This window comes from Leptonychotes weddellii, chromosome 6 (genome assembly GCF_054177405.1).
Source record: "Leptonychotes weddellii isolate Sample4059 chromosome 6, ASM5417740v2, whole genome shotgun sequence".
In the NCBI taxonomy this organism is placed as follows: domain Eukaryota; kingdom Metazoa; phylum Chordata; class Mammalia; order Carnivora; family Phocidae; genus Leptonychotes; species Leptonychotes weddellii.
The window spans coordinates 36,182,330-36,209,312 of NC_138374.1; the positions used below are offsets into that span (position 1 = coordinate 36,182,330).

General features: G+C 50.3%; 1 protein-coding gene across 1 annotated transcript in view; it reads left to right on the forward strand.

Moving 5' to 3' along the window:
* Nucleotides 1-26,983, forward strand: part of DRGX (dorsal root ganglia homeobox) — a 27,941-nt gene continuing 958 nt past the window's right edge. Inside the window, exons 1-5 of the mRNA XM_031018306.2 lie at nucleotides 1-34; nucleotides 4,153-4,250; nucleotides 5,142-5,243; nucleotides 8,368-8,546; nucleotides 8,631-8,743. Of these exons, the coding sequence (XP_030874166.1) occupies nucleotides 1-34; nucleotides 4,153-4,250; nucleotides 5,142-5,243; nucleotides 8,368-8,546; nucleotides 8,631-8,743 (526 nt within the window). The remainder of the gene's footprint in view (nucleotides 35-4,152; nucleotides 4,251-5,141; nucleotides 5,244-8,367; nucleotides 8,547-8,630; nucleotides 8,744-26,983) is intronic.

Consider the following 26,983-nt stretch of genomic DNA (forward strand, 5'->3'; position numbering starts at 1 on the left):
ATGTTTTATTTCCACTGCCCGCCACAGCTAGAGGGTGAGTAAGCGCCGCGCCTGGGGCCGCTCCGAACAGCCCGGAGCTGGCCAGAAAGCTCCGGAGCGGCAGCGTGGCGGGTGGGTGGGTGGATGGATTCCCGCTCCGCGAGGGTTGCAGCAGCCGGGAGGTGGGTACGGGTGCCCCTGGCTTCCTCCCTACATCTCACTCCAGCCTTTCGCCCTGTCGCCACCTGCCTCCCACCTCCCTCCCCGCCTGGGCCGCTTGGCCTGGGGCTATTCGCACAGCAGGGACCCACCGGGTCCTCCCAGCACAGATGCTGGTGTCACGCCTCTAATCGGGTCTCCTGGGCCCTGGGGGCCGCATCAATCTTTCACGGTGTTTTGCAAACATCCCGAAAAACCAAGGTGGAGTAGGGAGTTGGCCCTCATCGTCCTGACACCGACCATGAGCCGTGAACGACCCATGGCTAGGCTGCTCTCCCTTGGAGGGCAGGGCCGTCCTGCTCAGGGAAGCTTTAACGTCTGTTCTGGGCCACTGCTGCCCTCTGGAACTAGGTGGCCCAGCCCACCACCACCCCAAGTGCCCTGGCCTGGCTCCTCCCCTGTGACTCACTGGGTTTCCTGAGCCCAGACACCAACCACTCCCCACTCCCAGGGGCAGCCCCATGGCCAGGGTTTGAGAGTTTGAGGGTCTCCAGGCCTTAGAAGACATTTTGCCTCAGGATCCCTCATGTGTTCTCTGCCCTGGATTGTTAGGTGGGAGTAGGTTTGTGAGAAGGAGACAGCTTGGCTCTCTGGTGCCCCCACACAGGGCCTGGGGGGACCCCCTGGGTGGGCATTAGACAAATGCAAAGCCATACCTTCTGGACTTGTAACAGCATCTTCCTCAGAGCAGGAGTCTCAGCCGTGAGATACTAGAACTTTTATAACTGGGAGGAATACCAGGATTTGGCTTTGACAACCTACTCCCTTGATTTATTTGTGGGCTGGGAGAATTTTGGAGGCCAGGAAATCGAGGGAGGCATGGGGGAGGGCAAAGGCGGTGAGGCACTGAGGGACTTGAGACATCAGAGGACCTCATCCACCTTGTCTCCAGTTACCTGGAGCAGTAACTGGGCCTCCGATGGCCAACATGCCCAGGGATTTCAGAAAGTTTGTTTTTGTCTTAACCATGGACGCTTTTAAGAGTTCAGTAGAATTTTCTAAAGGAGGCTAAGGATCTGTGTTTAAGCCCTGCTAGGTCAGTCAGCATTCCTAAGAAGGGAAGACCAGACACTTGTCTGCATTTCACCTCCTTTAATCTCCAAGGACCCGTGCTGCCCAGTTTTAGGAGGTGCATCTCCTGACACTGTACCCCAGGCCTGGAGGGACCTTTGCATGTGCGGAGGACACAACTACTCTGCACTTCTGAACCTGGGGTTTGGACTGATGGGTATGGCACAGCCCACTCCTCAGGTTAAAGAGGGGAAGGTCAAGATGTGGGTATTTAGCAGGTGGTGGGCTGCTTGGATAACTTAGGGGAAAAGCCCTGTCTACAGGGTGGGTTGCAGAAGTCACTTAGGGTGAGTCCTGGCCTGGCCGATCATGGCCCCAGTGCACTGAACTGTTGGCTGCTCACCTTTCCTTCCCACACCCCAGGCACATCCCACCTCAATGCTGATTCTGAGTGCTCGGACCAGAAGAAAGGAGATGTGTCTTTAAGAGCCTTGTTATCCCTCTGCAGATGTATTTCTGAGCTAGTTTTGCAGAAAGGGGTGTTTTTTTTTGTCAGTTTAGTGTTGCTGGGGAGGTGATCTGCTGTGCTTTGCAGGGCTGAGAACAGACCTTTGGAGTATGACATCTCCCTCAGCTTAGGAGCTTTTTAATTTTTATTCCTTATTAATCTAGAGAGGCATAAAGAAGAAAGCAAAACATGGTTCATCATCTCACTTCTCAGATAATTTTACTAATATTGAATTAAAAAGTACTACATATACCTGCTTAGGAAATTCAAATAGAACAGAAACCTACACATTGAAAAGTGAAATCCTCCTTCCTCTCCACCTTTTTTTTTTAAAAGATACTCCCTATTGTTGGTTTCTTGTGATTCCTTCAAGAAAAACACACTTTTTCTTTCTATATGTTATGCCTTTTTTCTGCTGAGATCATACTTCCACATCCTTTGGGACGTTGCTTTTTTTACTTTGTAACATGTTTTGGGGATTATTCCATGTCAATATATGCAGATCTACTGATTTCTTTTAAACAGCTGTGTAATATTTCATTATATGTTGTACTGGTGGGAACTTTGACTGTTCCCAGTTCTTCTTTTTTTTCCTTCTACTGTGTTGCCAGGAATGTTCTTCTTTTTCTATTTTAGCATACTTTACCTAATTCATAGATTAAATATGTATATGTGCACTTAAATCTTTGATGAATATTGTCAAATTACCCTCTAATAAGGCTGCACCAATTAATGCTCCTACAAATCGTTAATGAAAATGCACATTTTATTACACTCTTAACTGTACTGGGTATCATTATGCACCTTATGTTTTTTTTTTTTTGTCAAAATGGTGAAAATAGTAGTTCATTGTTTTGTTTAATTATCAGCAGCGTTTAACATTTTCATATTATCAACATTTCTACTTATTTTTAAGTAAAAAGCCTCTTCTCATGTTTTCATCTTTTCTATTTGTTCTTATTAATTCGATGGGCCATTGGTCTTTTTTAGGATTCAATTAGGCACATAATGTTTCACTTACAGATATTATGTGCACATGTTGTAGAAAAATTTCGGACCAGCAGGTATAAGTTAGAAGGCTGAGGCAGATAATGTTTGGAGCATCTCAGAGTCTGCATTCCATCCTCACCAATCAAAGAGAGACCATTTGGTTTCCTGCAAAATAATGGAAATAAGGCTGCTTGGAGGCTGTCCCTTTGAAGTTGCCAATGAGCTGGAGAGAAATCTTTGTAACTAGGGTTTTGAGGAAGAGTGCAATTTGGACAAGAAGCTGGAGGGGAAGGCTTCAGGAGAGACTGGGGTATTGTGGCAAGGGATGGGGCACTAGAGAGCAGAATAATAAGTAGAAGGGACCCCCCTTAGTAGATAGAATTTTTAAAAGTCCAGAGGACCATGCTTCTTTGGGACTGAGGTCTTTCTGAGGGAGGTTGCCTGTGTGGCTTGCCAGCTTCGAATGCCAAACATGCAGTGCTTCTGAGACCAGAGCCCATGGCAGGTACAGCATTCACTGGCTAATGGGAACTTGCTCATTTGTTTTTCTAAGAAGCCATTGTAGACTGTGGAGTAAATGGTGCATATTCGGAAAATGATCTGAATGCACGTTTGGGGCCAAATTCTGTTCTGGCTTTATATGAGCTTTGGAGGCTGCTGGGGAGGGTGGTGGAAAGGACGCTTTTCTTTTCAGGGAAGTGAGAGCAATGGGTCCTTTATGAGCCTGGCCAGAGGGTGGGATGCCCTTTGAGAGTGACCCTGCCTAAGTCTCTTGGAATTCAGGACGCTGGCTATTGGTGCAGACCTCTTGTTAATTGACATCTATATAACAGATCCACTATGGTGCTGATGAGCTGTGACCAACAGTAATTAATATTCATTTATAAACTTCTTACCTCCTTGTGTCCTGAAGTTCTAGGAGAAATGTGCAGTGAAAGCGCTTGGTGTTTTTCTTCCTTCCCAACCCCCAGCCGGTCAGCCTTGTTGTTTATAGAAACAAGGGAAAGTAAACTAGCAGGTGAGCAGACAGGAACTGTGGAGGCTTCTATGAAAGAATCCGAGGTAGGGGATGAGTTCAAGGCACATTGGACGCAGGTGCAGCTGGAAACCAAAGGGCAAGTGAAGGCTCTGCCTCAAGCCGGTGATTCTTCCTGGCACAGAGTCCAGAATTTCACAAGAAAAGCGGATTTGGCCTTCTTGGGGGAGAAGGTCTCCACCTGCCTGATGAAATAAACATAGTTGGGGCCTAAAGTCAAAGGTTACTGGAGGAGAGAGAGAGCACAAGAGAGTGGAAGAGAAGGGGCCCCAATGAGAGCAGCAGAGAAAGATGCTCTGGGACAGACAGGACTCTGCTTGGAGGTGCCTCCGAATGAGCATGTGTGCCCGGGGTCGGTGTGAGGACAGGGAGGCCCTCCGGTCAGGCTGATTCAGTTTGCTCCCAGTAGGCACTGCACCCTTTGGCAACCACTCTCCAGGAGATTTCGATGATGGGTTTCTGCGCAGAAAACAGCGCCGGAACCGGACGACGTTTACTCTTCAGCAGGTAATGACGGCGCTCCCTTTCTGAGAGTCAGCGACTTCCTGCCTCCCAAAATTTCAGAGTTTGAGCAGCTCTTCTTTGTGTTTTAAAATAAAGCCAACTATGGAAACTGGATCTTTCTGTTTTCTTGAGTGCTTTATGTGTCAAGAAATCTGTTTGGGGAGAGAGTAGATGACTTGGATCTTCTGATCCCAGACAGGAAATAAAGGGACAATAGTGATCACTCACATTTGCCCTAGGCTGGTAGTTTGGGGGAACATTTCCACATCAGCAATATCATCTGAACGTTGAGAAAGGCAGGTAGGACATTCTTAATCCCAGCAGATAGATGGGAGGACTGGGGCCCAAGAAACTGACTGATTTGTAGAAGATATTGCCGTCCATAAATGGAAGGGCTACTAGTGGGACCCTCATACTGTATTTCCTGGACCTGGGTTCTTCTTAGATCTGTGCAAACTGGAGCTGTCAGGAAGGTGGCCCAAATACCTCTTGGGAGTTTCTGGGGGCCTGACACAGTGAGGGCTTCTGCAAGTTGTTCCTGTTCTCCTATGTCCTATGGGGAAGGCTGTGTGGATTGCTCTGACTCATAAGGCCCCCCTTAGAGCCTTTGATTCCTATGAATCTATTTAAATGGAAAAGCATATAAATATTTGTGCTTCTCTTCTTATTCTTATTTCTTGGGGGAGCACCGATGTCATTAGTGAGTCTTAGCTCCTAAGTCACCTGTGGTTACAATTTTAATTCTGTGGGATCTTTTCAAAGAGCTTTCTTCTCCCTCCCCCAGTTGATCTGTGCAACTATATTCTCACCGCTCCTTGCAAATTTGAAATATGCATCTGCTTCCTCTCACCTTGCCACAGCCTCTCACCAGTAAATATTTTTTCCTTTTACTAGCTGGAAGCTCTTGAGGCAGTTTTTGCCCAAACACACTACCCCGATGTCTTCACCAGAGAAGAGCTAGCCATGAAAATAAACCTCACAGAAGCCAGAGTGCAGGTAAACCTTCTTTTTAATTATTTAACTCTCTAATATTAAAACTGGCAAACTTTTTTTTTTTTTGACATCATGACTGCAGAGTGCACATTTGGCCAAAGAAAGCAAATGAAGACTATCTGTCATTTTCATGATGCACTTTAATAACATCAACATAATGTGGAATATTAGATTAGGTTGATTAATCGGTCATTCATAATTAACTAGTGATAATGTTCTACACTAATTTGTCCGCGTCTCTAAGGTACTAAATTACATCAATGCACATCCATTTCCTTGCTTTGGGAAAAAAAAAAAAAGAGCTGAGATGCTATTCTCAAAGCAGCTCTGACCGCTCTGGGGTAAGGCCGCTCAATTGCAGAGAACTATGTTTTCAGATGGGAACAGGGTAGGACCTGCTTTCCAGAAATTGCATCATGTCCAACTTTTCCCCTGGACGCGGACTCTTTCAGCGAAGTGGATCCGAAGAACTTGCGCAATTTAAAAATCTCTAAAAGGCAGCAGCGAGAGGGCTGCCTCCGAGCTGAGCATGGCCCGCGGTGACCGTCTCTAAGCAGGATTTCTTTTTAGAAGCCACACGGTGATTACGTTTAAGTGCACAAGCCCGTCGAGCCCGGCAGATGTGCCCGAGTGCGGGAGGAATGGATTCGCAGAGCCGCCTCTCCGGGAGAGCTATTCTTTGAGCACAATTATATATTCATTTTATTTATGGGGTTTCCTCCATGCTGTTTCTGTTCTTTTTTATGTAGGGGCTTGGGGTTAAGACTATGCAAAGATCTAATTGTAGGAAATATAATAGTTTGCTTTCGGTTCCCCTGGGTCATGTTAGTATCTCTTAAAAACCAATGGCTGAAGAGAGATAATGGAATTCTGAGCAGTAAATTGGGGGTTGTAAACAAATTATTTCCCCTATAATCAGATTATGTGATCCTGATTATTAAATCTGAACATGAATCATTGGTCATATGTGGGCAAATTAAACTGATTATTATTTGGAAATGAAAATCTCCTTTGGCCAGGATGTTGTCTATCCCTCCTTTTTTTAATGCCAGTTTGCCAATAGCTGCCTAAAGACTGAACTGCAAATTGAGATAAATGACACAATTATTGAGCATTCAGAAGTGGAAGATCATAACTTCTTCCTGAAAGGTGCAAGGGTGAGATAGGGGTGGTAACAATTAAGGCTGGGAATTGTTGGTCAGGCTGTTGTTGGCTATTATGCAAACAGACAATGGCTGTGAAGCGTGTGCTCAGCGAGCCTCCGTGTGGGGACGCGGGCTTTGGTGGCGGGAAGGGAGACGTGTTTACATTTATACCCCTTGCTCATTCAAATATGATTAATGTTCTACAAAGCAGGGGCTTAATCGAAGCTGATGTTGTCAAACAATAACTAAATAGGGAAATAAACGACTCCATCATGCTCTTTCCTCAGAAGCAGGCGAACTGTCAGTGCAAAGTCATTAAAATATGATAATGAAAAATAGCTCAATTAAATGTTGTTATAGCTGTGACCTTCATTCAATTAAGACACAAGAAAGTGTCTGCATTTTGCTTTGCATTTAACTGCCCTAAATTTAGAATATAGATAAAATCATTATTCAATGGTTGCTGATATGTGCAATTAAAAGCCAACTGGATTAAAAAAGAAAGAAACCCAGTTAAAGAAGAATGAAAATTCAGAAGTGGGGTGGGCTGGTGGAGGGCTCAGCCCCGGGACCCGGGCTTTCTCCTGGGCCAGTGTGAGGTGGGAAGAGGGGAGGATGCTCCGGGTGGGGGGCTGGAGGGAGGTCGAGCCAGGCCTTTTTTGAAAGCCAGGAATTATCTCCCAGGAGAGAAGGGACGAGGTTCTGCTGGGTAAAGAGCAGCAGGATTTCACTGACCTCTGGGAACACCTTGGGCCCCATCTGTCCGGCTGCCATGAGGCTGTTCCTCTGCAGATGCCATCCTGATTGCTAAGGCTTGCAGAATTCCACACCAGTCTCTCAGAAGGCACTTAGGGCAGGTGCATCGTAAGGCTCCTCCTAACCTGAGCATGGCAAGGGATCAGGCTGCCTGATGTTTACCGAGTGACTGATGGCTGTGTGTCGGACGACAGTGCTCCGTGTTTTTCCTGCGTCTCTGGGCTAACAATGCTTGGGGGTGGCCACCATTATTACTCCCAAGGAGTTTGGATCTGGTCCCTAGCCAAGACATTGGTCTTCAAATCGTGGGTCTGCCACTTACCACCTGAATGACCTTGGGCCAGTTAATTAACCTGTCTGTGCTTAGTTTTCTCATCTGTAAAATGGGGGTAGACCTACCTGCCTTACAGGGTCGGGGTGGATTCTAAACCAAACCAGGGCTGACTCCAGAGGCATTGTATCTCGTGGGTGCGCTGGGCTGCCCGTCATGAGTTTTGGTGCATCAGAGAGGATTTCACAGGTCTGAGGCCGGACACAGTCCGGTGCTCAGGCAAACCTGCTAAGAGGGAATGAGCCTTTTTTTTTTTTTTTTTGAAGATTTTATCTGACAGAGAGAGAGAGACAGCGAGAGAGGGAACACAAGCAGGGGGAGTGGGAGAGGGAGAAGTAGGCTTCCCGCAGAGTAGGGAGCCTGACACAGGGCTCGATCCCAGGACCCTGGGATCATGACCTGAGCTGAAGGCAGACGCTTAACGACTGAGCCATCCAGGTGCCCCGGGAATGAGCCTTTTTGATGAGGAAACCCCAGGGCAGTGTTTTACAAACTGCTGTGACGATGATGTCCCCTCCCCACAAACAATCATAGGAAATACGTTTCACATCAAATAAATGCACTTGGATACGTCAAGAATCTCTACAACACTTGTATCCTTACCGTGGGTGATGCATTTGGATACTTTCTATGATTTAACATTCATTAAAGAAATGCCTGTCATGCCTTCTACACTCATCTTCTGGCCCATCTTTGGGTCTGAAGCTGCAGTCCAGAGGGCACTGCTTTGGGACATCTTTTGGAGAGAGGAGGCTGCCCCCCCCCCCCAACAGCTGCTGCAAGGTGAGCCGTGAGCACTGGGGACAGGACCCAGGCGTTTGGGTTTGGGTACTGGTTCCCTCCTCCTGTCTGATTTTCTGCCTCCATGGGATATGCATTTCCACGGGGGACTCAGGTTTGGTTCCAGAACCGAAGGGCCAAATGGAGAAAAACAGAGAGAGGGGCTTCCGACCAAGAGCCAGGAGCCAAGGAGCCCATGGCAGAGGTGACACCACCTCCCGTGAGAAACATCAATTCCCCACCCCCGGGGGACCAGGCCCGGAGCAAGAAGGAGGCCCTGGAAGCCCAGCAGAGGTGAGGCCGGCGGGCCCCTGGGGTCTGGAGGCTTGGCGGGTACACAGGGTTGGGAACTCAGTGTGATTTTCTTTTCTCTAGCAGCCTGGGGAGAACTGTGGGTCCCACAGGACCTTTCTTCCCCTCTTGCTTGCCGGGGACCCTCCTGAACACGGCCACCTACGCCCAGGCCCTGTCGCATGTTGCCTCCCTGAAAGGTACGTATTGTCTCTGCTGGCTGGTGGGGTGGGGCTGGGGTTTGGCTGGCGCGGCCGGGCGCTGTCCCCAAGGGGTTGTGGAGATGGTCTGGCCGGTCTGGTTTCTCAGTTCCGCGCACCCTTATACCTCGGGCAAGTGCGGCTCCTTCTCTCCTGTCGGTCACCGTCAGGGTCATGAACAGCATCTGCTCCCCGACATGCTATCTTGTTTGTCTTCTACGTGGCCTGAGATTGTGGACATCACCGCACTGGCTGGGGGCTTGTCTGAGAGGTGGTTGTGTCACAAGGGACCACGCTGTGTTCACAGGGGGCTTCTCCTCCTGGTAACAGTTTTGGGTGTTAACCTGCAGCTCGTGGGTGAGGCCTCGATGGGCAGTTGTCCCAGCTTACATGGACCCTCTCCATACGTGCAGCGTGCCCGCCCGCCTCCCTGGGGACTCCTGACGTCAGAGGTCTGCAGGGCTAGGATTGGTGATTTTCCAGAGTTTGCTCTCTTCTTGAAAATAGCTGTTGTTGTCTGAAGGATGCAAACCATTAGGGATGTTTGGTCAGGCCCAGAGGGAGGAACTCCTTGGGGACTTCTGGGGCATCCCCGCTGGATGAATGTGACCGTCTCTGCCTTCCATGCCTCAAACCCACTCCTCCTGGGACGAGGCCAGGCAGCTGTGCTGGCCAGGAGCAGGGCTGGCTTCCACACGGGGTCTGGGGGCAGTGAGGGTCTGTGCTGCTCTGCGGCTTGTCTGTCACAGGGGGTCTGGGAGGGGAGATACAGGTGTAAGCTGTAGGCTTTTTCTTGATAATAGAGGCGGTGGGAGAGGCTCCTCCTAGAGGGTCCCCTGCTTGTTCTGCATTAGGATCTGGGGTCTCCTGTCCTCAAGGGGTCCCCCTCCAGCTGGTAAGTCAGATAGACACACACACACAGTGGCAATCCGTAGCGCAAATGTGGTTTCTGGAGGCTGAATGAGGGCATGAAGTAGCTTCCCTGGGGAGTGTCCAGAAGGCAGAGAAGGGCATTCTAGGCCTAGGGAACAGCACATGCAGAGTGTCGGGAGAGGAGAGGAGAAGGAGGTTTGCCTGGAGAATGGTTGGTATGGTGGGTGCCCATGGGAGAGCACCCCGAGATAATGTGGAGGTGCCCGGCAGGGGCCAACACTTGAAGGCCCTGCAAGCCATGCTCCTGGGGTTGGATTTTCCTCTGTAGGAGTTGGGGCCCTGAGGCCCAGAGCCACTTCTGAGCGGTCCAGGCAGCTGGGCAAATCCCTTCACTTAGACAGCTGGCTCACCTCTGTCTAGCTCTGGCCCCCCGTGTGCTTCTTCATGCTTCCTTCAGCTCCAGGGGCCATGTAGAATGCACCCCAGAGTGGCTTTGGAACATATTCACAGGACAGAGTAGGCTGATAGGGAGCTATGGAGGTAGAGTCCCATTTGGAAGGGGCTTCTGGAAGGAGATGACCAATGGGACTTGGGGTTAAGGAACTGGTCTGGGCAGAGGAGCAATTCTGTGTCTGTCTGCCAAATCCTCTCTGTTTTTGTGGGGACCAGCTCAGCTCCTAAGAGTAACCACCTCTTTTATAAATGTTCTTTGCTTGCCCCCCTCCAACCTCATGAGTTGTATGTGATTCCCGTGTCTTTGCTATGGCTGCCTGTGGCCAGGCCCTCTGGCTAGGTGAGCTGGGGCCCTGGAGGAGGCCTGCAGTGGCTTGAGGAAGGGCGAGCGGGCCAGGTTGCTGAGCAGGGAGGGCACAGTGTCTGCAGCTGGGAGGTCCAGGGCCGCAGTGAGAGGGAGACAGAGCAGAGGCTTTTGTGTCTTCTGAGTTTTGACCCAGGACAGAGGCAGGGCTGGTGGCAGGGCCTGGTAAAGGTCAATCTGTCTCCCCTCTTCATCCCTCACTGGTACGTACTGCCCTCCAGCCCTTCCCTAGACTTTTCTGGCTGGACTCTGACACCTGGGGCCTGTCCTGTGTCTGCCTCATTAGAAACAGGCTTTCCTTTGATGCTGCCCTCGCTGAGGGGGTCAAAGGGGTGGAGCTTGGGGTGTGCAAGAGCTTACAGCGGTGACAGATATCACAGGGTGCTCACCAAACTAGGGTGTATCTTTGCGTGTTGTAGGGCACTTGTTTGGGCAGCCTGTGTACCCCATGGGAAGTCCTTCCTGACGGCGGTCCTGTGCTGGGGCAGGGGGCAGCTCAGGTGTCAGGCAGACAATGAGCGAGGTGAATGTGGGTAGGCATTGTCTTCACTTCCCCAGATACTAATGAGCTCTTGCTTACTTTTCTTGAGGCACATAACCCTCTTGGTCTATATGTCATTTTCATACTTACAGGAAAGGCACGGGGAAAAGATCCATTTCTCCAACGTCAGAGACAGGTATTTGAGGAGCCTGTTAAGGGGCTGGGCACAGGTGGGGCTGGGGGTGGATTCGCCCACTCAGGGGTCATCTGCTGCTCAGGCCAGCTGATGATGGTCAAGTGGGTATGCGGACACAGCATTGCCAGAACTATTGCAATTTCTGGAGAAGTTGGAAGTCTGGATTTTTATTTGAGATATTCCCATCTTTTAAATGTGGTCTCCAAGGGCGCCTGGGTGGCTCAGTTGGTTAAGCGACTGCCTTCGGCTCAGGTCATGATCCTGGAGTCCCGGGATCGAGTCCCGCATCGGGCTCCCCGCTGAGCAGGGAGTCTGCTTCTCCCTCTGACCCTCCTCCCTCTCATGCTCTCTGTCTCTCATTCTCTCTCTCAAATAAATAAATAAAATCTTTAATAAATAAATAAATAAATAAATAAATAAATGTGGTCTCCAAGTCTTCAGGCCAAACCTGCACCCAGTTGGTCAGAGCAGTCCGTGATCTGCCATTTTGCTCTGAGAAACAGCTGGGATTGGTTGGGGGGTCTTTGCCTTCTAAAAGTGCCTGACTCCATGTGGAGGCACCTCTGGGAGCCAGGTTTTCTGAGCTGGAAGTCTCTGAGTCAGAACTGCCCGGCTCTAGTCCATGTGGGCTCAGCTTTCCCTGGAGGTGTGCTTGGGGCACCCGGCCTCTGCCTCAGGACCTGGGTAACAAGTGTGTGCCCACGAGTCAGTTTCTAGATACCCTGGGGTTCAACATCTGATTGTTTTGTGGAACATTCGTTAAGTGGTTTGGGGACAAGACAGCTTTCAGTCTCTTGCAACCAATAGCTTCTCTTCCCAGGCTTCCCCAGGCTATAGAAATTAAGTGCACGGGCCCACGAGAGGAGCAACCCTGATTTCCTATGGCCTGGTTCAGTGGCGGGACTTCTGGGCTGTGACCTGGCCTCCCTCACCTTAGTGCACCCCCACAGGTGACTGGGTAGGCAATGTGGACAGAGCTCGTGGCCTGAGCCTGGCTCCCCAGGGGTGCTGGCCACCCTGGGGACTGCCTCACCTAAGTGGGAGGAGCTTTGCTTCTTGTTGGTGCTAGAAGGCACCTGTCTGGGCTTCTAAGCCCATCCCTCTTGTCACAAATGAGAAACTGAAGCTCAGAGGAGGAGAAGTCACTTGCTCACACATGGCTTATTCAGCTAGGTCTCCCCTTTGGGGTCTGGGCTGCCCTCCACAGGATCCTGATGTGCCCTTTCCTCCAGACACCATGTATTCATTCATTCCTCTGGATGGGCACCTGTTGGTAGGGCCTTGGACCCCTATTCTCCTTTTTCCCAGCAAGAGAGGAGAACTGTGGGTCTGCTGGGCGTGAGCCCTGGGGAAGGGTCTAGACTCACCCAAGACTATCGGAGACCAAGACCATTGTGAGCTGAGCACCACAGTCCCTTTCAGCCCAGAGATCCCAATCCACTTCTCCAGGCTTGTGGCAACTTGCAAATGATCCAGAAGAAAGAAATCACACTCAGTATCAGCTCCCGGACTCAAACCAGTGCTCGTGTCTGCTTCCCTAGGCTCTGTGGTCTTAGTGGGACCATACAGCCCTGGGCTGGAGACAGCAAGTATCCTGGGTAGGCCACCGAGGTTCTGGCCCAACCCTAGACAGCACCAGGGTGACTGGTGACCTGCACCTCCAGACCAGGGCCCGAGGATCTAAGCCCAAGCTGCTGTGCGAGGCAGCTGACGGCTGTCCAGAGCGAGAAGACAAGGCAGGGCTCCCGGTGCTCCAGGGCAAGATGGATTCTCCCAGGGGGCATATGGAGCACCTCAGCTATTGCTCCCAGAGCTAGCTGTTACAAGGCCAAGGACTCTGAGCTGGGGGTCCCGGTCTTTTGGTTCCAGGCATTGTTGTGACAGATGTGAAGTCCTTGGCTGGGAAATGTTGAGAGCCTCCAGGGGTGTTTGTGGGAGAGCTAGGGGGTTGTTGAGGTACAGTTTGCTTAGTCCCTTTAAGTAGTGGCCCTTGAGGGCTCTTTGTCCTTGAACGTAGTTTAATGGCTGTTCTCTTGCCTGGAAATGTTTTGACTTTGGATGTATTCTGAAAACAGGAGCACTCTTGGAATACTGGCTGTCAGCTCCTTAAGCAGGCTGCACCGGGGGAAGGAAAAGGGCATGCAGGTCCATGAGATGTAAAGGGAATGAGCTCCCGGGGCCCCCACAGTGCTGGGCTCCCAGAATACAGAGCTGTGTGGTAACGCCAAGCCCGGTCTCCAACATGAGTGGGGTGGACAGGCCCTAGAAGCTCTGTGGCTGTGGCCCAGAACATGCCAGGGGAGGTAGACTCTGGTTCTTTATCTTTGGATTATGGGGGGAAGTGGCCCAGAAAATAGGAAGGGGAGTCGGTCTCTCAGCCACTTTGCTGAGCTTTGGCACACAGACTGAGAAGTCAGTAGCAGACAACTCTGGAGTACGGTTTTCTTAGGAAATTAGAAGGACTCATTGTCATTCCTTGGAGATACCTGTTGAAAGCAGGGGTCTGGGGTTTGGAAGCAGCTAGAGAGCTGGGGAAGCCAAGATCAGACTGAAAATTACCCCAGTATTTGGACAATCCACCCAGCTCGGAACTGCCACGTCAGTGAAGCTCAGCTTGGTGCTTCTGCCTCAGGCCAGGGAGCGAGTGCGGAGACCTCCTGGAGCTTTGCGCTCTGCCGCATACCATCATGCTGTGTTGAGGGGAGGGGGTGGGCTCTGCTGCCAGCCAGGTCCCAGGGCCAGGTCAGGGTAGCTGAGCCACAGCTCCGGGGCTGGGGTCCTGGGGGTGCTCATTCAGCAGGCCCAGTGTTGGAAGTGCGTGAGGTGCTGTGTGTGCTTGGACGGCTGTGTCTGGGTAGGTCAGCAGGGCTACTCAGGCAGTAGGGAGCCAGGGAAGAGTGGGAGGTGGGCGTGCACCCCTGGAGGGTGGGAGGTCACGGCCCCTCCGGGGTGGCGGGTCAAGCAGAGCGTCCATATGTGGGGGTGTGGCCGACTAGCCTCCAGGTTGCCTGGCAGGCTCCCGAATGGGCATTGGCTGTGCCCGCCTGGGGCTGGGGCAGCTGGCTACCTCAGGCCCGGAAACTGCCCACCGGGGACAGAGCAATGTAATTGAAAACCAGGCACTTGTGGGGGTTTCTTCCTTTAATTATCCTTTAATTATCAAGCAGCCGACCAGCACAGTGGCCTCCAGCAAGGACTCTGGGGTGGCCTGCCTGGGGTGAATCCTCGCCTTTCCGTTCCCTAGCTATGTAAGTCTTGAGTACAGCACTGGGGGGTCTCTATCTCTGCCCCTCATCTCTAAGACGGGGATCTTGATCACAATAAGACAGAAGTTATAGAGCTGAATGAGAAGCGCAGGAGCTAGAAAACTGAGGCTCTTGGAACAGTGTGTGGCACAGTAAATACCGTCGTTATTAACCAGATCCCTTCATTCTCGTTTCCAAGTCCCTGGCTCCCACTCACCTTTAAAGGAGCCAGTCATGTCTGCATCTTCCAAACGTCTCCCATTTCTCTGACCTTTACTGTAGCTGTGACTTACCTTTTTGGCCACGATGGGGGTTCCTTCCTGTCCCTGGTAGGATTTCCTGGGCAGGGCACCCATTCCTTCCGTGGGGCTTCATGGGCAGTGATGTGTTTTGTACTTCGGGATGGTCCTCAGAGAGGACCCATCTTGTTGCAGTTGGTGTGTTTCCTTATTGAGTATTCCATGGACACTCTAGAATAAAAAGGCAGCAGGATCCTACCCCATGCAGGGAGGGTTTGCATAACAGTAATGGGTGTCCAGAGAAAAAGCCTTTGCAACACAAAGAATTTTCCTGCGCTGGCTTAATGGCCAGGCTTGTGTTCACAATTCATTAATGCAGAGGAGGTTATTAATGGCTGAGGGAGGCGCTTGGGTTTTTTCCGGGGAAGTGCTGGCCACAGGAGGAGCGGAGCACGGTGGGGGCAGGCGAGCCACAGTCCGCGGAGGCCCCCTCTCCCTGGTGCACTTAGCCCGGCTGCCTCTAACCTGTGATTGGGAGAGCTGGGTGTGAGGTGGAAACTAATTACAGCTGCCGGGGGAGAACTTTCATAACTCCATCTGTGCTCACGCTGCGGGATCACAGCCACTCTCCTGCACTGGGTGGGGGCATCCCGGCCAACCTTCCCAAAACTGGAGGGGGTGGGAGGGAGGGTAGGGCTGCCGGTAGGGCAAGGTGGGCCACGGGGGGTAGGGGGCTGTCAGTCCTTAGACTCTGCCAGCAGCAGAGCAAGGGATTGAGGTCTGACCTTTCCTTACCCTGCCCTCCCATCCCGTCCTGGAGAGCTGAGGTGGCTCCAGCCATCCCCTGCTGGAGGGGCAGGAGGCAGACAGCCCTGCTCTCACCTCCCCAGCAGAGCTGCCTCGTTCGGGCCTCGCAGGCTGTGAGGACTCTGGAGGTGCTATGTGCCAGGGACTTGCTCAGTGTTAGCATGCAGTGGGAGCTCAATAGTTACTAGCAATTGGAGTAGCAGTCCCGGTCCTGCATCGCGTGCGTGCGTGCGTGCGTGCGTGTGTGTGTGTGTGTGTGTGTGAGGACCAGGGCGAGGCGAGGGGCAGGGTGTCCGGTGCTGGGCCAGGGTCTGGCCACATCCTTCCAGAGAGCCAGGCCCCTTCGTTAGTCAGGAATGTGACCTCCCTGCCTCACACTGGCCTTGGCCTTGAGCTCAGGCCAAGATAAAGTGTCCAGATTCTGGGACTGAAAGGGCTTTATTGCCCAATAAACTTCTGCCCACCAAGGCTAAACTCCAGGCTGGAGGCAGCCTCTTCCTTCTCCAACATCTCCCCTCTATTCCTCTTTAATCACTTTTTCCTTTGTGTTGTGGCTTAAAAAAAAATCACAATCGAAAAACATTAAAAGTTATTTTATTGCGAAATATCATATTCATTAGAAAAATTCATAAAACATGCATCTAGAGTGTAGTGACCCATTTTAAGCACCTATGTAACCACCCGCTGGGACTTTGCCTGCACCCCAGAAGCTCTCCAATCCTGGACCCCTTTCTCCTTGCCCGAAGCGAAAGCACTATGCAGACTTTTGCCAACCACCTAAGCAAGCATTCTGAAACATTATCATTTAGGCTCGACTTTTTTGAACTTCACGTATAAATGAAATCATACAGAACAGATTCTTCGTGTCTGCTTCTTCGGCTCAGCATTATGTTTGGGAGATTTATTCACATAATTAGGTTTAGTGGTAGATTCTTTATGATATGTGTATGATCAGGCCATCTGCAGATAAAGAGAGCTGGTCTCTTCCTTTCAAATCCTTATGCTTTTTATCTCTTTTTCTTGTCTGTGCCAGCCCGAACCCCTAGCACAGTACTGAATAGAAGTGGTGACAACGGGCATCCTTGCCTCATTCCATTTCTTTTATAACAGCTTTATTGAGCTATACACCGTACCATTCATCCACTGAAGTGTATGGTTCAATAAATTTTAGTGTATTAAGTGAGTTGTGCAACCATCACTAGGATCAACCTCAGAACGTTTTCATCACCCTGTACCTATTAGTAGTAACTTCCCCGGCTGCTGCCAACGCCCCAGCCTCAGGGCACCACGGATCTTGGGGTCTCTATCAGTCATGAGCATTTTTGCTGTTGCTACCGTGGACTTTTTTAGGAATGGAATCATGTGATATGTGGTCTTTGTGACCGAACCTGGCCTATTCTTGATCTCAGGGTTTCACCGTCATGTTTGTTGTCTTTTCGTTTTGTTTTGTTTTAGATATCCTTTATCAAGTAAAGATAGTTTCTTCTTGCCTTGGTTTTCTAAGAGTTTTATTTTAATTATCATTGAAAAAAATCATGAATCTGAATGAATGTTGAATTTCATTGAATACTTTTTCTGCTTCTTGTTGACGGGATCACGTGATTTTTCTTTCTCAATGTATTAATACAGTAAGTTACATTGATTGATTTTTTAATGTTAATCCAACTGTGCATTCCTGGAATAAACCCAAATTAGATGTGACACGTCATCCTTCTTATATAGAGCTGGATTCGGTTTGCAAGTTCTTTGTTCAGGGGTTTTGTATCTATGATCATGGGGAGATTGGCTTGGGATTTTCTTAGAATTTCCATTCCAGCTGTTAGTATTGTTTTACTTTGCCCCCAAACCGAGTATAATAAAAGCAGCAGTAGAGCTTCCCAGCTATTTTACTCTCTCTCCTGATTCCGAGGACTGGCTGGGCTCAGCCAGGCAGTTCTGTTGTTGCTTTGGCCTGGGCTCTCTCACGAGGTTGTGGTCACGTGGCCGCTGGGGCTGGTACCTGCAACATGGTAGCGCTTCCTTGTCTGGGGCCTTGGCAGGGACGCTGGGAGGCTGGGAGCTCTCTTTTTCTCTCTCCCTGCGGTGAGCTTGGGATGGGGTTGAATGACAGTTGATTCCCAAGAGCGGAAAACCAGAAGATGCCACACCTTCTTAAGGCTTATGCCCACAACAGGCGCAGTGTTGCTTCTGATGCATCCTATTGATTTAAGCTGGTCACAGGGCCAACCAGACTTGAGTGGAGGGGACTGCGCACAGGTGTGAATGCTGGGACGTTGGTTCATTGAGGGCCCTCTTCGGCGACTGAGTGACACAGGCATTGAGGATTCTCTGACATCGTGATTTGAATTGGGGTGTTTGTTTTTGAACCTACCTTGCTTCCAGTCCTGACCACAAGCACTTTAAGGGTGTTGGTCATATCTGACTCACCTCTAGGTCCTTCCAAGCCGCTCACCTCGGCCCCAAATACAGAGTCTGGTGCAGAGTAAGTGATAGGGAGGTTTGGGTAAAGAAGGAAAGCAGGTGATGCTGCTCTGGGTGTAGGAGACTGGCCTCACTAGCCTGCAGTGCTGGCCACCTGTTGGACCCCAGAAACAACTGGGCCCTCCTGTTCCTCATTCAGCACCTACTGTGTACCCTGTTTTGCCAGAATCTAAACCAGAGGCCAAACCTCTGGTGATGAATTAGACGCATCCCGACCTTAAGGGATTCACAGGCCAAGGGTGGGCTTGGAGAGACCGTCAGTAAAGAATTCCATCTCATGTGACACAGTCCTGTGCTTTCATAGAAGCCAACAAGGGCAGGCAAGGTGTGCAGGAAGCCCTGAGGGGGGAGTACATTTTTCCCTGTAGGAATAAGGAAGCCTTTCCAGAGGCGATGTTTCAGTTGGGCTTGAAGGAAGTATGGGAGTTGCCCAGCGGGTGAGAGGACCCCAGGCAGGAGAACAGCATGAGCAAAGGCACTGAGGCAGGCAGGCCTAGTGTGTTGAGGAAAGGGCAAAGCACGAGGTTGGGTGGGGCCACGTTCCCAGGAGAGGATGGCATGGCCTCAAGGTGAGTCCAAGTTCTGGAGTCAGACTGGCCATGGCCCAGAGCTGCTACTTTCTCATCATAGGGTCCACCTGTGAAATGAGGATCATGATGATCATACCCAATAGTGCTTGTGGTGAGCAGGGTGTCTATCTGTGCCTGGCCCAGGCAGGCATCCAGTATGTGATGGCAGTTGTTAGGGTTCTGATGATGAGGCTGGGAGGTCACTTGGGATCTAATTAAGGTTTGGTTTTAGACCTCTGGGGCAGAGGGTCTTACTTCCTGCAGGCATTTGCTCCTCAATGGGAGAGCCTCTCAGCCTTCAAGGCATAGTTAATGAGGTCTGAGGTGTGTGCAACTCCAAGAAAGCAGCACAGCCCTCCAGGGGCCCTTGGCTTGGTTGTAAGGGTATAAGTATTTGGGGAGCAGGGAATGCAAGGGGTAAAAGGTACCCATTTCTTATGGGGAAAGTGGTTAGGTCAGCCGTAACCTTCTCCATGCCCAGGTGATGTCAGGAAGACAAGGGTAGAGAATCCCAGCACTTAAGATTTGTAAAGAATCTTCTTAATGAGTATGTTATCATTCCAGGATATAGGGGGGAAACAGAGGCCCAGAGAGGGGATAAGACTGTCCAAGGTCACGTAGTACATCTGTCAGAAGTAGGGCAAGTCAGGGACCCAGGTGTCCCATCGTCCAGCTCCCCACACCCTGTATCGATTCTGTTCCTTTTACAGGCACCTGCTGTCATTCTCTGGCTTTAAAAACTGCAACTCACTTTCCAGAAGCCATTTGCTATGGGTGCTGATGGGTTTGCCCTTCCTGCTAATCAATGGGGCCCTGGAGTGCAGGGAGCTGAGCAGAAAGTTTCTGGCTTGTGCCCAGATGCAGCGGGAGAAGCAGCCCGCCCATCCAGAGTTTTGGCTGCACTCGAAGGCGGGAGGGTGGTGCTAACTGGCACCAGGCTGCCCAGAACGCAAGTCCCTGCTGCTCCTTGGGTTGTGCGAGGGTCCTTGGATCTGGGTGTTGTTGTTTTTTGTTTGCCTCTTCAAATACATCTAAGCAGAAAGGGGACCCTGGCACTGGCCCTGAGACTGTCACAGCACAAGGAATGTTTGACTGAGCTGCCTCCCATCGAGGAGCATTTGCTGAACAAATGAGCAGATGTCAAGATAGTGGGTGTACAAGTGATAGGTGGAGTTCAGACAGGGGTGGGACTTGGTGTCAGTTCTAGCAGAATAACCTGCCAAATTAACCTGGGGATTTTGACATGAATCAGATTGAGCAACTTTGCCATGAGCACTGTTTCTCTCCATGAGATACCAAGGAAGTTTAGGACCTGGGAGAAGGTAACTCTGAGGACCTAAAGTATGCCAGCTCAGTCAGGAAGGAGAGACTCTCCCTCCCTTTCTGCCTTCCCCAAATATTCAGTCTTTACTTTGTACCCAAATGGGACATTTCAGTTCTGGCATCAGGAGTATAGGGGTGAGAGTGGGTGAAGGGTGCTTACTGCAAGTTTGGGAGGTGAGCTGGGTACAAAACTGAACACAATAATAATAATAATATAATAATAATAAACACAACTCGGGCGCCTGGGTGGCTCAGTTGGTTAAGCGACTGCCTTCGGCTCAGGTCATGGTCCTGGAGTCCCGGGATCGAGTCCCGCATCGGGCTCCCTGCTCGGCGGGGAGTCTGCTTCTCACTCTGACCCTCCTCCCTCTCATTCTCTCTCTCTCAAATAAATAAATAAAATCTTTAAAAAAAAATAAATAAACACAACTCATGGTAAAAGGCAATATAAACCATAAAATGGAGATGGGAGAAAGCACATCAGGGGTTCTAAAGTAGAAGACATTTGGGTATGAATTTGACCTTGTGCACTTGATTATTGGTGAAGACGCATAGTCACAGCATCTAAAAATCTGTGCGTAAATGTGGTAGGCATCTAACAACACCTCACTCACGACAAGGGGCTGGTAATTACAAATCATAAAATATATTTCCTATCTATCATCATCATCTATCAAAAGACATGAACTATGGTATTTGTGTTAAAGCTCTCATAAATCCACACACTCAGTTCCTTGTTCAATTCTGTTACACTTAACCTTAACTTTCAACAAGAAATCAGTGTGCTAGAGCTTTACTTGTAACCATAATTGTAGTTCATGTGCTTTTATGATGAAAATGTGCTATCGGCAGAGACGAGACAGAACTAACTTAATTTTTCCTGTCAGTCTCTATAGTAGATCAATTAAACTGCCAAGGAGATCAAATATTTCAGACTGTATTTATTACATTAAGTATTTATGTCCAGGCCAAGCCTTTAAAGCATGATGTCATATAGGAATGTAGGCCGATTAGATCAATTCAGCAGAATTTGCTGTAACTTAATGGAAATCTAATTGTGTGTTTTAATTTAGTGTCCAGGAGGTAGTATGTTCTCCAAACAAAACCATTTTCAGGCTGCATTTAAGGGCCAGATAGCTCTTGTGCAGACATTGGGGATGAGACACGTTGGTAGGGCCAAAGGGAAGAGGCTGTGGTCTTTTGGGGGGTTCGTCTGCTGGCAGGTTGGTTGTACCCCATGCAAAGGGACTTGCAAATCTTGAACCCCACAGAACGGGAGATGGACCGAGTTTCCTGGTGGGTTTTCCCTGGTGCCTCGTCCACCATCAAATGCCCGAGGCCATTGGCAGTTATGGGGCTGCAGCTGGGTGCTGAGGACGTGGCCCTTATTCCTTGGCAATTTCCGTGGGGCTCTGTCCTAAAGGACAGCATCTCTTCTCACCATCTGAATGGAAGAAGGCTGGAAATCACAAGGCACAAAAAAGGACACCATTTTCATCACATTAATACCTGGTCAGGATAGAAAGAGTGGAAAATACAATAAAACACAAAGAAAAACATAAAAATCACTCATGACCTGAGTACCCAGAATCAACCACTATGAATATTTGGTATTAGTCCATTTGTTGTCTTCCCATCTATAAATATATATCTCTAATGAATTCATCTCTAATGAATATTTTATAACTTATTTAGAAATTAAAAATGTTAAACCAAAAAGTTTAAGTTTATCAATATTTTCTACTTATAAATTTTTATACATATTGTATCTATGATCCCACAGGGATATGGCATATAACCATATGTGTATGTGTATATACATATGTATTATGTATATACGCATATGTATATACAACTCGTACATACATGTACCAAAATGGAATCCTGTTGACTTAATTGTTTCTTAACCTACTTTTTAAACTTAATATTTCGTTATCATATGTCATTATGATTAATTTTTTCATGGCGCTAAGTATCCTCCTATAATACAATTTTGTCATAGCTTTAGTGTGTTCTCTGTGGGTGACTCTAACTTATTCAGTCAGCTCCCTATTGTTGGGCCATGAGGATAGTCACAATTATTGTCACCATATGCCACACTAGATTGACTTACTTTGTAGCTAATTTAATTTTTAGCCCATTCATGATTTATACCTTTCGGATAGATTAAAATAAAAAAGGGAAAAATCCCCTAGAGCCCCAACTCTGGAAATCTAGTAATTAAAAAATGACACTTTTAAGTTTGTCTTGCTCCTCAAAATTCTGTTGGCAGAATAAGTTATTTTAGTTTTTGGTCTGATGGGAAAGGCTCCACTGAGGAAGCCGGGTAGCCGTGGATGCAGTGTGGCGATCGGTCGGGCCTCCTGCGGGGCCAGGAGCAGAGCTGATGAATTTATCATCTTAACTCCTTCTAAGTCTACAATTCAAAAGTATTCAATGCATTCCTTTTGTTGGGCAACCATCACCACCATCCATCTCTAGAACTTTTTCATCTTCCAAAATTGAAACTCTGCCCACCGAATAAGAACCTCCTATTTTCCTCTCTCCCCAGCCCCTGACAACCACCATTCTGTTTTCTGTCTCTATGAATATGCCTACTCTAGGCGTCTCATGTAAATGAAATCATGCAGGGTTTGTCTTCTTGTGACCGGCTTATTCACTTAGCATAATGTCCTTGAGGTTCATCTATGTTATAGATGTGTCAGAGTTTCCTTCCTTTTTAAGACTCAGTGTTTCTCCTTTGTATGCATAGCCCTGACACTGCTAACCACAGAGCGTCCCAGAGCTGTTGGGTCCCTGGTCCTCAGTTTCTCCATCCATCTGGTGTCGGGGGTGAACTGGATCATGTGCACAGACTCTGCTCCCTCCCGTAGCCTTGGTTCTGTGAGTTAATGTATTTCTCTTATTGTTGAATCTCGGTTTTGAGGACCAGGAGTGTAGTTATTGGTGGCTTTCTTGGGAGCCCACCTGTTGCAGGTGTGACCTTGCAGGTGTAGGCTGTGGATCCCAGAGAAAGAGGCTCTGTTTTGTCCAAGTGGCACTTCTTCATCCTGCAGGTAGCATATTCATCACTGAATCACAGACTGGTTAACTCCCTGCTTGATGCTTACATCGGAGCAAAGCCTCGCTGGAGGCAGGAATCAGCCTGACCATCTTGGGCTGGTCTGACGCAGGGCAGGCTGCCTGGGGTGGATCCTGAGCACCGTGGCCCCTCCCAGGTCGATGACCGTCCACAGCTACAGGCAAGCTCCCCTCCGACTTTCAGTACCTGCCTGGCTCAGGCTCCCCAGCCTCTCACAGCTCCTCCTCAAATGTGCCTCTTCTTAACAGTCATTTAAAATTAAAAGTTGTGTTTCCAACTTTTAAAGAAATTCACATTTGTTGTCGAAAAATGAGAAAAATTCTAAACAGACACAAAGAGGAAAATGTCCAGTATTCCCACTGCTGAGAGGGTGCACCGTTCTTCATGTGTGGTCCCCTCACACATGAGCTCCCTTGGAGAGGGAGGCCTGGAGGGGGCCCCAGTCCTCAGATGGCTCCCAGGGCTCATGGCATGGGTGCCATCCCCGCAAAGGCTGCAGCTCCCCGTTGAGCTGCAACTGTGTCTTCCTGTGGCTGTGTTGAGTGAGGGCCGATGGGAAAAGTGGACTTGGGATTGGACCCAACCTGACTTTCTGTTTGTTTCCTGCTGCCGGAAATGGCGCGAGGCTAGAAGCCCACCAGCGGCGTGGGGCTGTGAAATGGGCTCTCAGAATTCCCTTTGTAAGGTTGGCCTCTGATTTGTCCCACGCTCATCCTAGTGCCTGCTACCTGCTCTATTGACCCTCAGTCAGAATTGAGGTAGGAGGCCACAGCTCTGCTTTATTTTTTAATTTTTTAAAAATATTTTATTTATTTATTTGAGAGAGAGAGCATGAGACGGGTGAGACTTAGAGGGAGAAGCGGATTCCCCACTGAGCAGGGAGCCCAATGCGGGACTCGATCCCGGGATCCCGGGATCATGACCTGAGCCGAAGGCAGATGCTTAACCACCTGAGCCACCCAGGCCTCCCACGGCTCTGTTTTAACCCCCTGTTATCGTCCCGGAGAACTGAAACACTGCCAGAGGTTCTGGTCCCACCTATCAGTAAACTGTACAAACTTGGGCCAGTTAGTCCTGGAGCTTCAGTTTCCTTACCTGGAGAGTGGGGATGAGTAAGGCACACCCCTCCGGGTGGCCGGGATGGGGACGGGGGCCACCATAGGTGCTGGTAAAGGTGAGCTTCCTTTTGTCTCTGAGCAGGCTTGGAAAGGACGAGAGAGGGGCCCCGGTGTGCTTGAGGGGAGAGGGAGGGAGGTGTCTGGCCCCGGCATGGGGAAGCCTGTCCCCGGGAAAGAGGTGGGAACATCCCAGCGGGTGCTGCTGAGGCTGCTTCATGAGGGCTGATCCTATAAGCGGGCACTGGGCCTGGGGGCCCTCCCCGCCTTTCTTCCTTCCATAGGTATTTTCCAAGGGCCTGGCCTGTTTCAGGCACTGTGCCAGGTGTTGGGGACAGAGTGTTCAATGAGACAGGAAGATACTTAACCTGTTGGGAGTCTGCAGTCTCTTGGGAGGGGAGACAGACAACAAATAAGTCAACCAACCACCAATGATCCCCCCCCTACCATTTGTGGCCAATGCTGTGAGATTTGAGCAGAGTGGAGTGTAACCAGGGAGCCTACTTTGGATGGGGAAGTCCCGAAGGGCCCCTGAGGGGGTGATGGTCTAATGGAGCACTAAAGAGAGAGATGTGAGGAGAACATTCCAAGGCAGAGGGAGAGGTTCTTCACTCACAGGCTGAGCCCGAGGAAGGGTCCAAGCTGGGGAAGAATGTGCCCCCTTTTCAGACAGAGGGACACAATGGTTGAGGAGCAGGGCCCCTGCCTGGTGAGGCCCAGCTTGGCCACTTACTATTCCCCCTCAATCTCCTCATCTGTAAAAGGGGGTAACTAACTGGTAATACAGCTCTGTGTCGGCTCTGCTGTGATGTTCTGTGAGCGTGTGAGAGAAGTCTTGGCCGGCACATGGGAAGGAGGAGAGCACAGTGCCAGCCTGATCACGCGAGGGCTTGGAGGCTGCTGGGGGGAATTTGGATTCATTTGACAAATAGGGATTTTGGTCCCCCGGTACACCCGATCTCCGCTGCTGCTTCTTCCAAAGCTGGTGAGCACTTTCAGAAAGAGGTGAGGGACTGGCTTTGTGGCCCCCTCCCTTGTCAGAAGGTTGCCCATCCATGTGGGGCCAATGGCCATGGCGGACCCAGGTCTCAGGCCTCAGGGATGGGCACTAACTCCCAACTGTCCTTGGCAGGGCCGTGGTGGTCCACCTCCTGCTCCCCTGGTGGGATCTGGCTTCGCAGCTGGCCCAGGATGACTGGGGGGAGGGGCGAGGAGCTGCGGGGATGTGCCTCTCCCGCAGGGATCACACAAGGGGGCCCACCACTTGTCCTGTCTTGGGAGCTCAGAAAATCTGTTGAAGTATGTCATGCCGCCGGCCAAGTCTACCCACCGGGTCTGGGTGCAAAGTCTGTGTGGTTCCCGCCCCCGTGCCTGGCTGGAGTAGGCAGTTGGAGCGCACGGGGGTCCCTCAAGGACAGTGGTGGTGCCGGCGCTGCTGGGCGCGGCTCACTTCTCTCAGAACTCAGATGGGCAGCAGGACCACGGGATTCCACGGCCAGACTCTCTCTATCCACTATCCTCCTCCGCGCGTGCACACACACACACACACACACACACGACAACCTTCTCTGTTTGCCCCCATCTTAGGAATGGCACCCTCATTCATTTGGGTGCTCAGGCCCAAACCTAGGCATCACGTGTGAATCCTTCCTTTCCAGCACCTTCTTTGTGGTCCACAAGCAGTCGGCGCGGGCTGTAACCTTCCTTATAACCCGGAATCTGGCCACCCCTCACCATCTTCCCTCCAGCCACATTGAGCCAAGCCACTCTCCCCTAGGACTGCTTTACCCCACTAGCCTTCCCACCCTGTCCCCCAGGCACAGAAGCTTGCCGCACTCTCTACTCCGACCTGCTGAGGCTTCCTTGCACTGAATCCTGCTCAGCCGGCAGGGCAGTCTGGCCCTGATGACCTTGACCCGTCTGCTTCTGCCCTCGCCTGCAGTCTGCAGTCTCTGGCTTCAGTCAGTCTGAACACCCTGCTGCTCCCCGAACAGGAAACTTCTGTTCCCATATCCGTGCCTTTGCACTGCTCTTCTCCCTGGCTGTGTGTTCTTCCTGGGACATTCACGTGGCTGTCACTCTGATTGGTTGCCCTCAGGTCTCTGCCAAGCATTGTGCTCCATCTGTGTTTTCCATAGCACGTCTCACCGCCTGTCTTTGTATCAGGGACTCAGGGCTCCAGCGTGCCTCTCCACTAGAACTGCACTCCCTGAGGTCGGGTCTTACTGCCTTGTTCCTGCTGATTGTCACTAGGGTCTAGAACAGCGCTGGGTACTCATGGGATAGTCGTTGAATAAATGCACAATTGAGGATGACCCATGAGAGAGTATCCTCAAACAGAGCCTGGCCGAGGGGTGAGCTCACTGCATTCCTGGACTGGTTCATATACCTCTGGCCAGCAAGCTGGGGGCCACACAGTTGCTCCTTAGCCGCGTTCCACAAATCGGACCTATGCTAAGCGCTTTCCAAACTGATTCCTTCAGAGTTTCTTAAACCGCAGCTCATGGTGCCCTGAGTGTCTCAGTTAATTTTTCATGACTCTCTTGGGCCCTAAGAAATACCTAACAGTTTTGTTCATTAAATGGTTAGGTCCAAGCAACTCAATAAGTATTAATGTCTCGACAACTTAGTAGCCGCTTGAAAAATGGCTGGGCTCCCTTTGTCTTCAAAGGTTGAAAACATCCTGCAGTGCCCCCATCAGTTCTCAGGGGTGCTTCGGCACCTGGTTTGGGGAGAGTGGGATTTCTTCATTGGATCCTCATAATGATCCTGTGAGGTAAGTATCGTTCCATTTTGCAGAAGGAGAAGCCAAGTCATTGGCTTGAGGCCGCCCAGCTGGTTGGTGAGGGAAGCAGGACCGGTCAGGTCTCCCCAGTGCTCTGACGATTCCTTACTCATCTTTGGGGTCCTGAGCACTTGTCATGTCACCTCTCCCTTTAGGGTCCTGAACCAAACAGAATCCACCAGCCCCTTGCCCCCCGCCGCCTTGTGTGCTGGGAGACAGAATGTGGG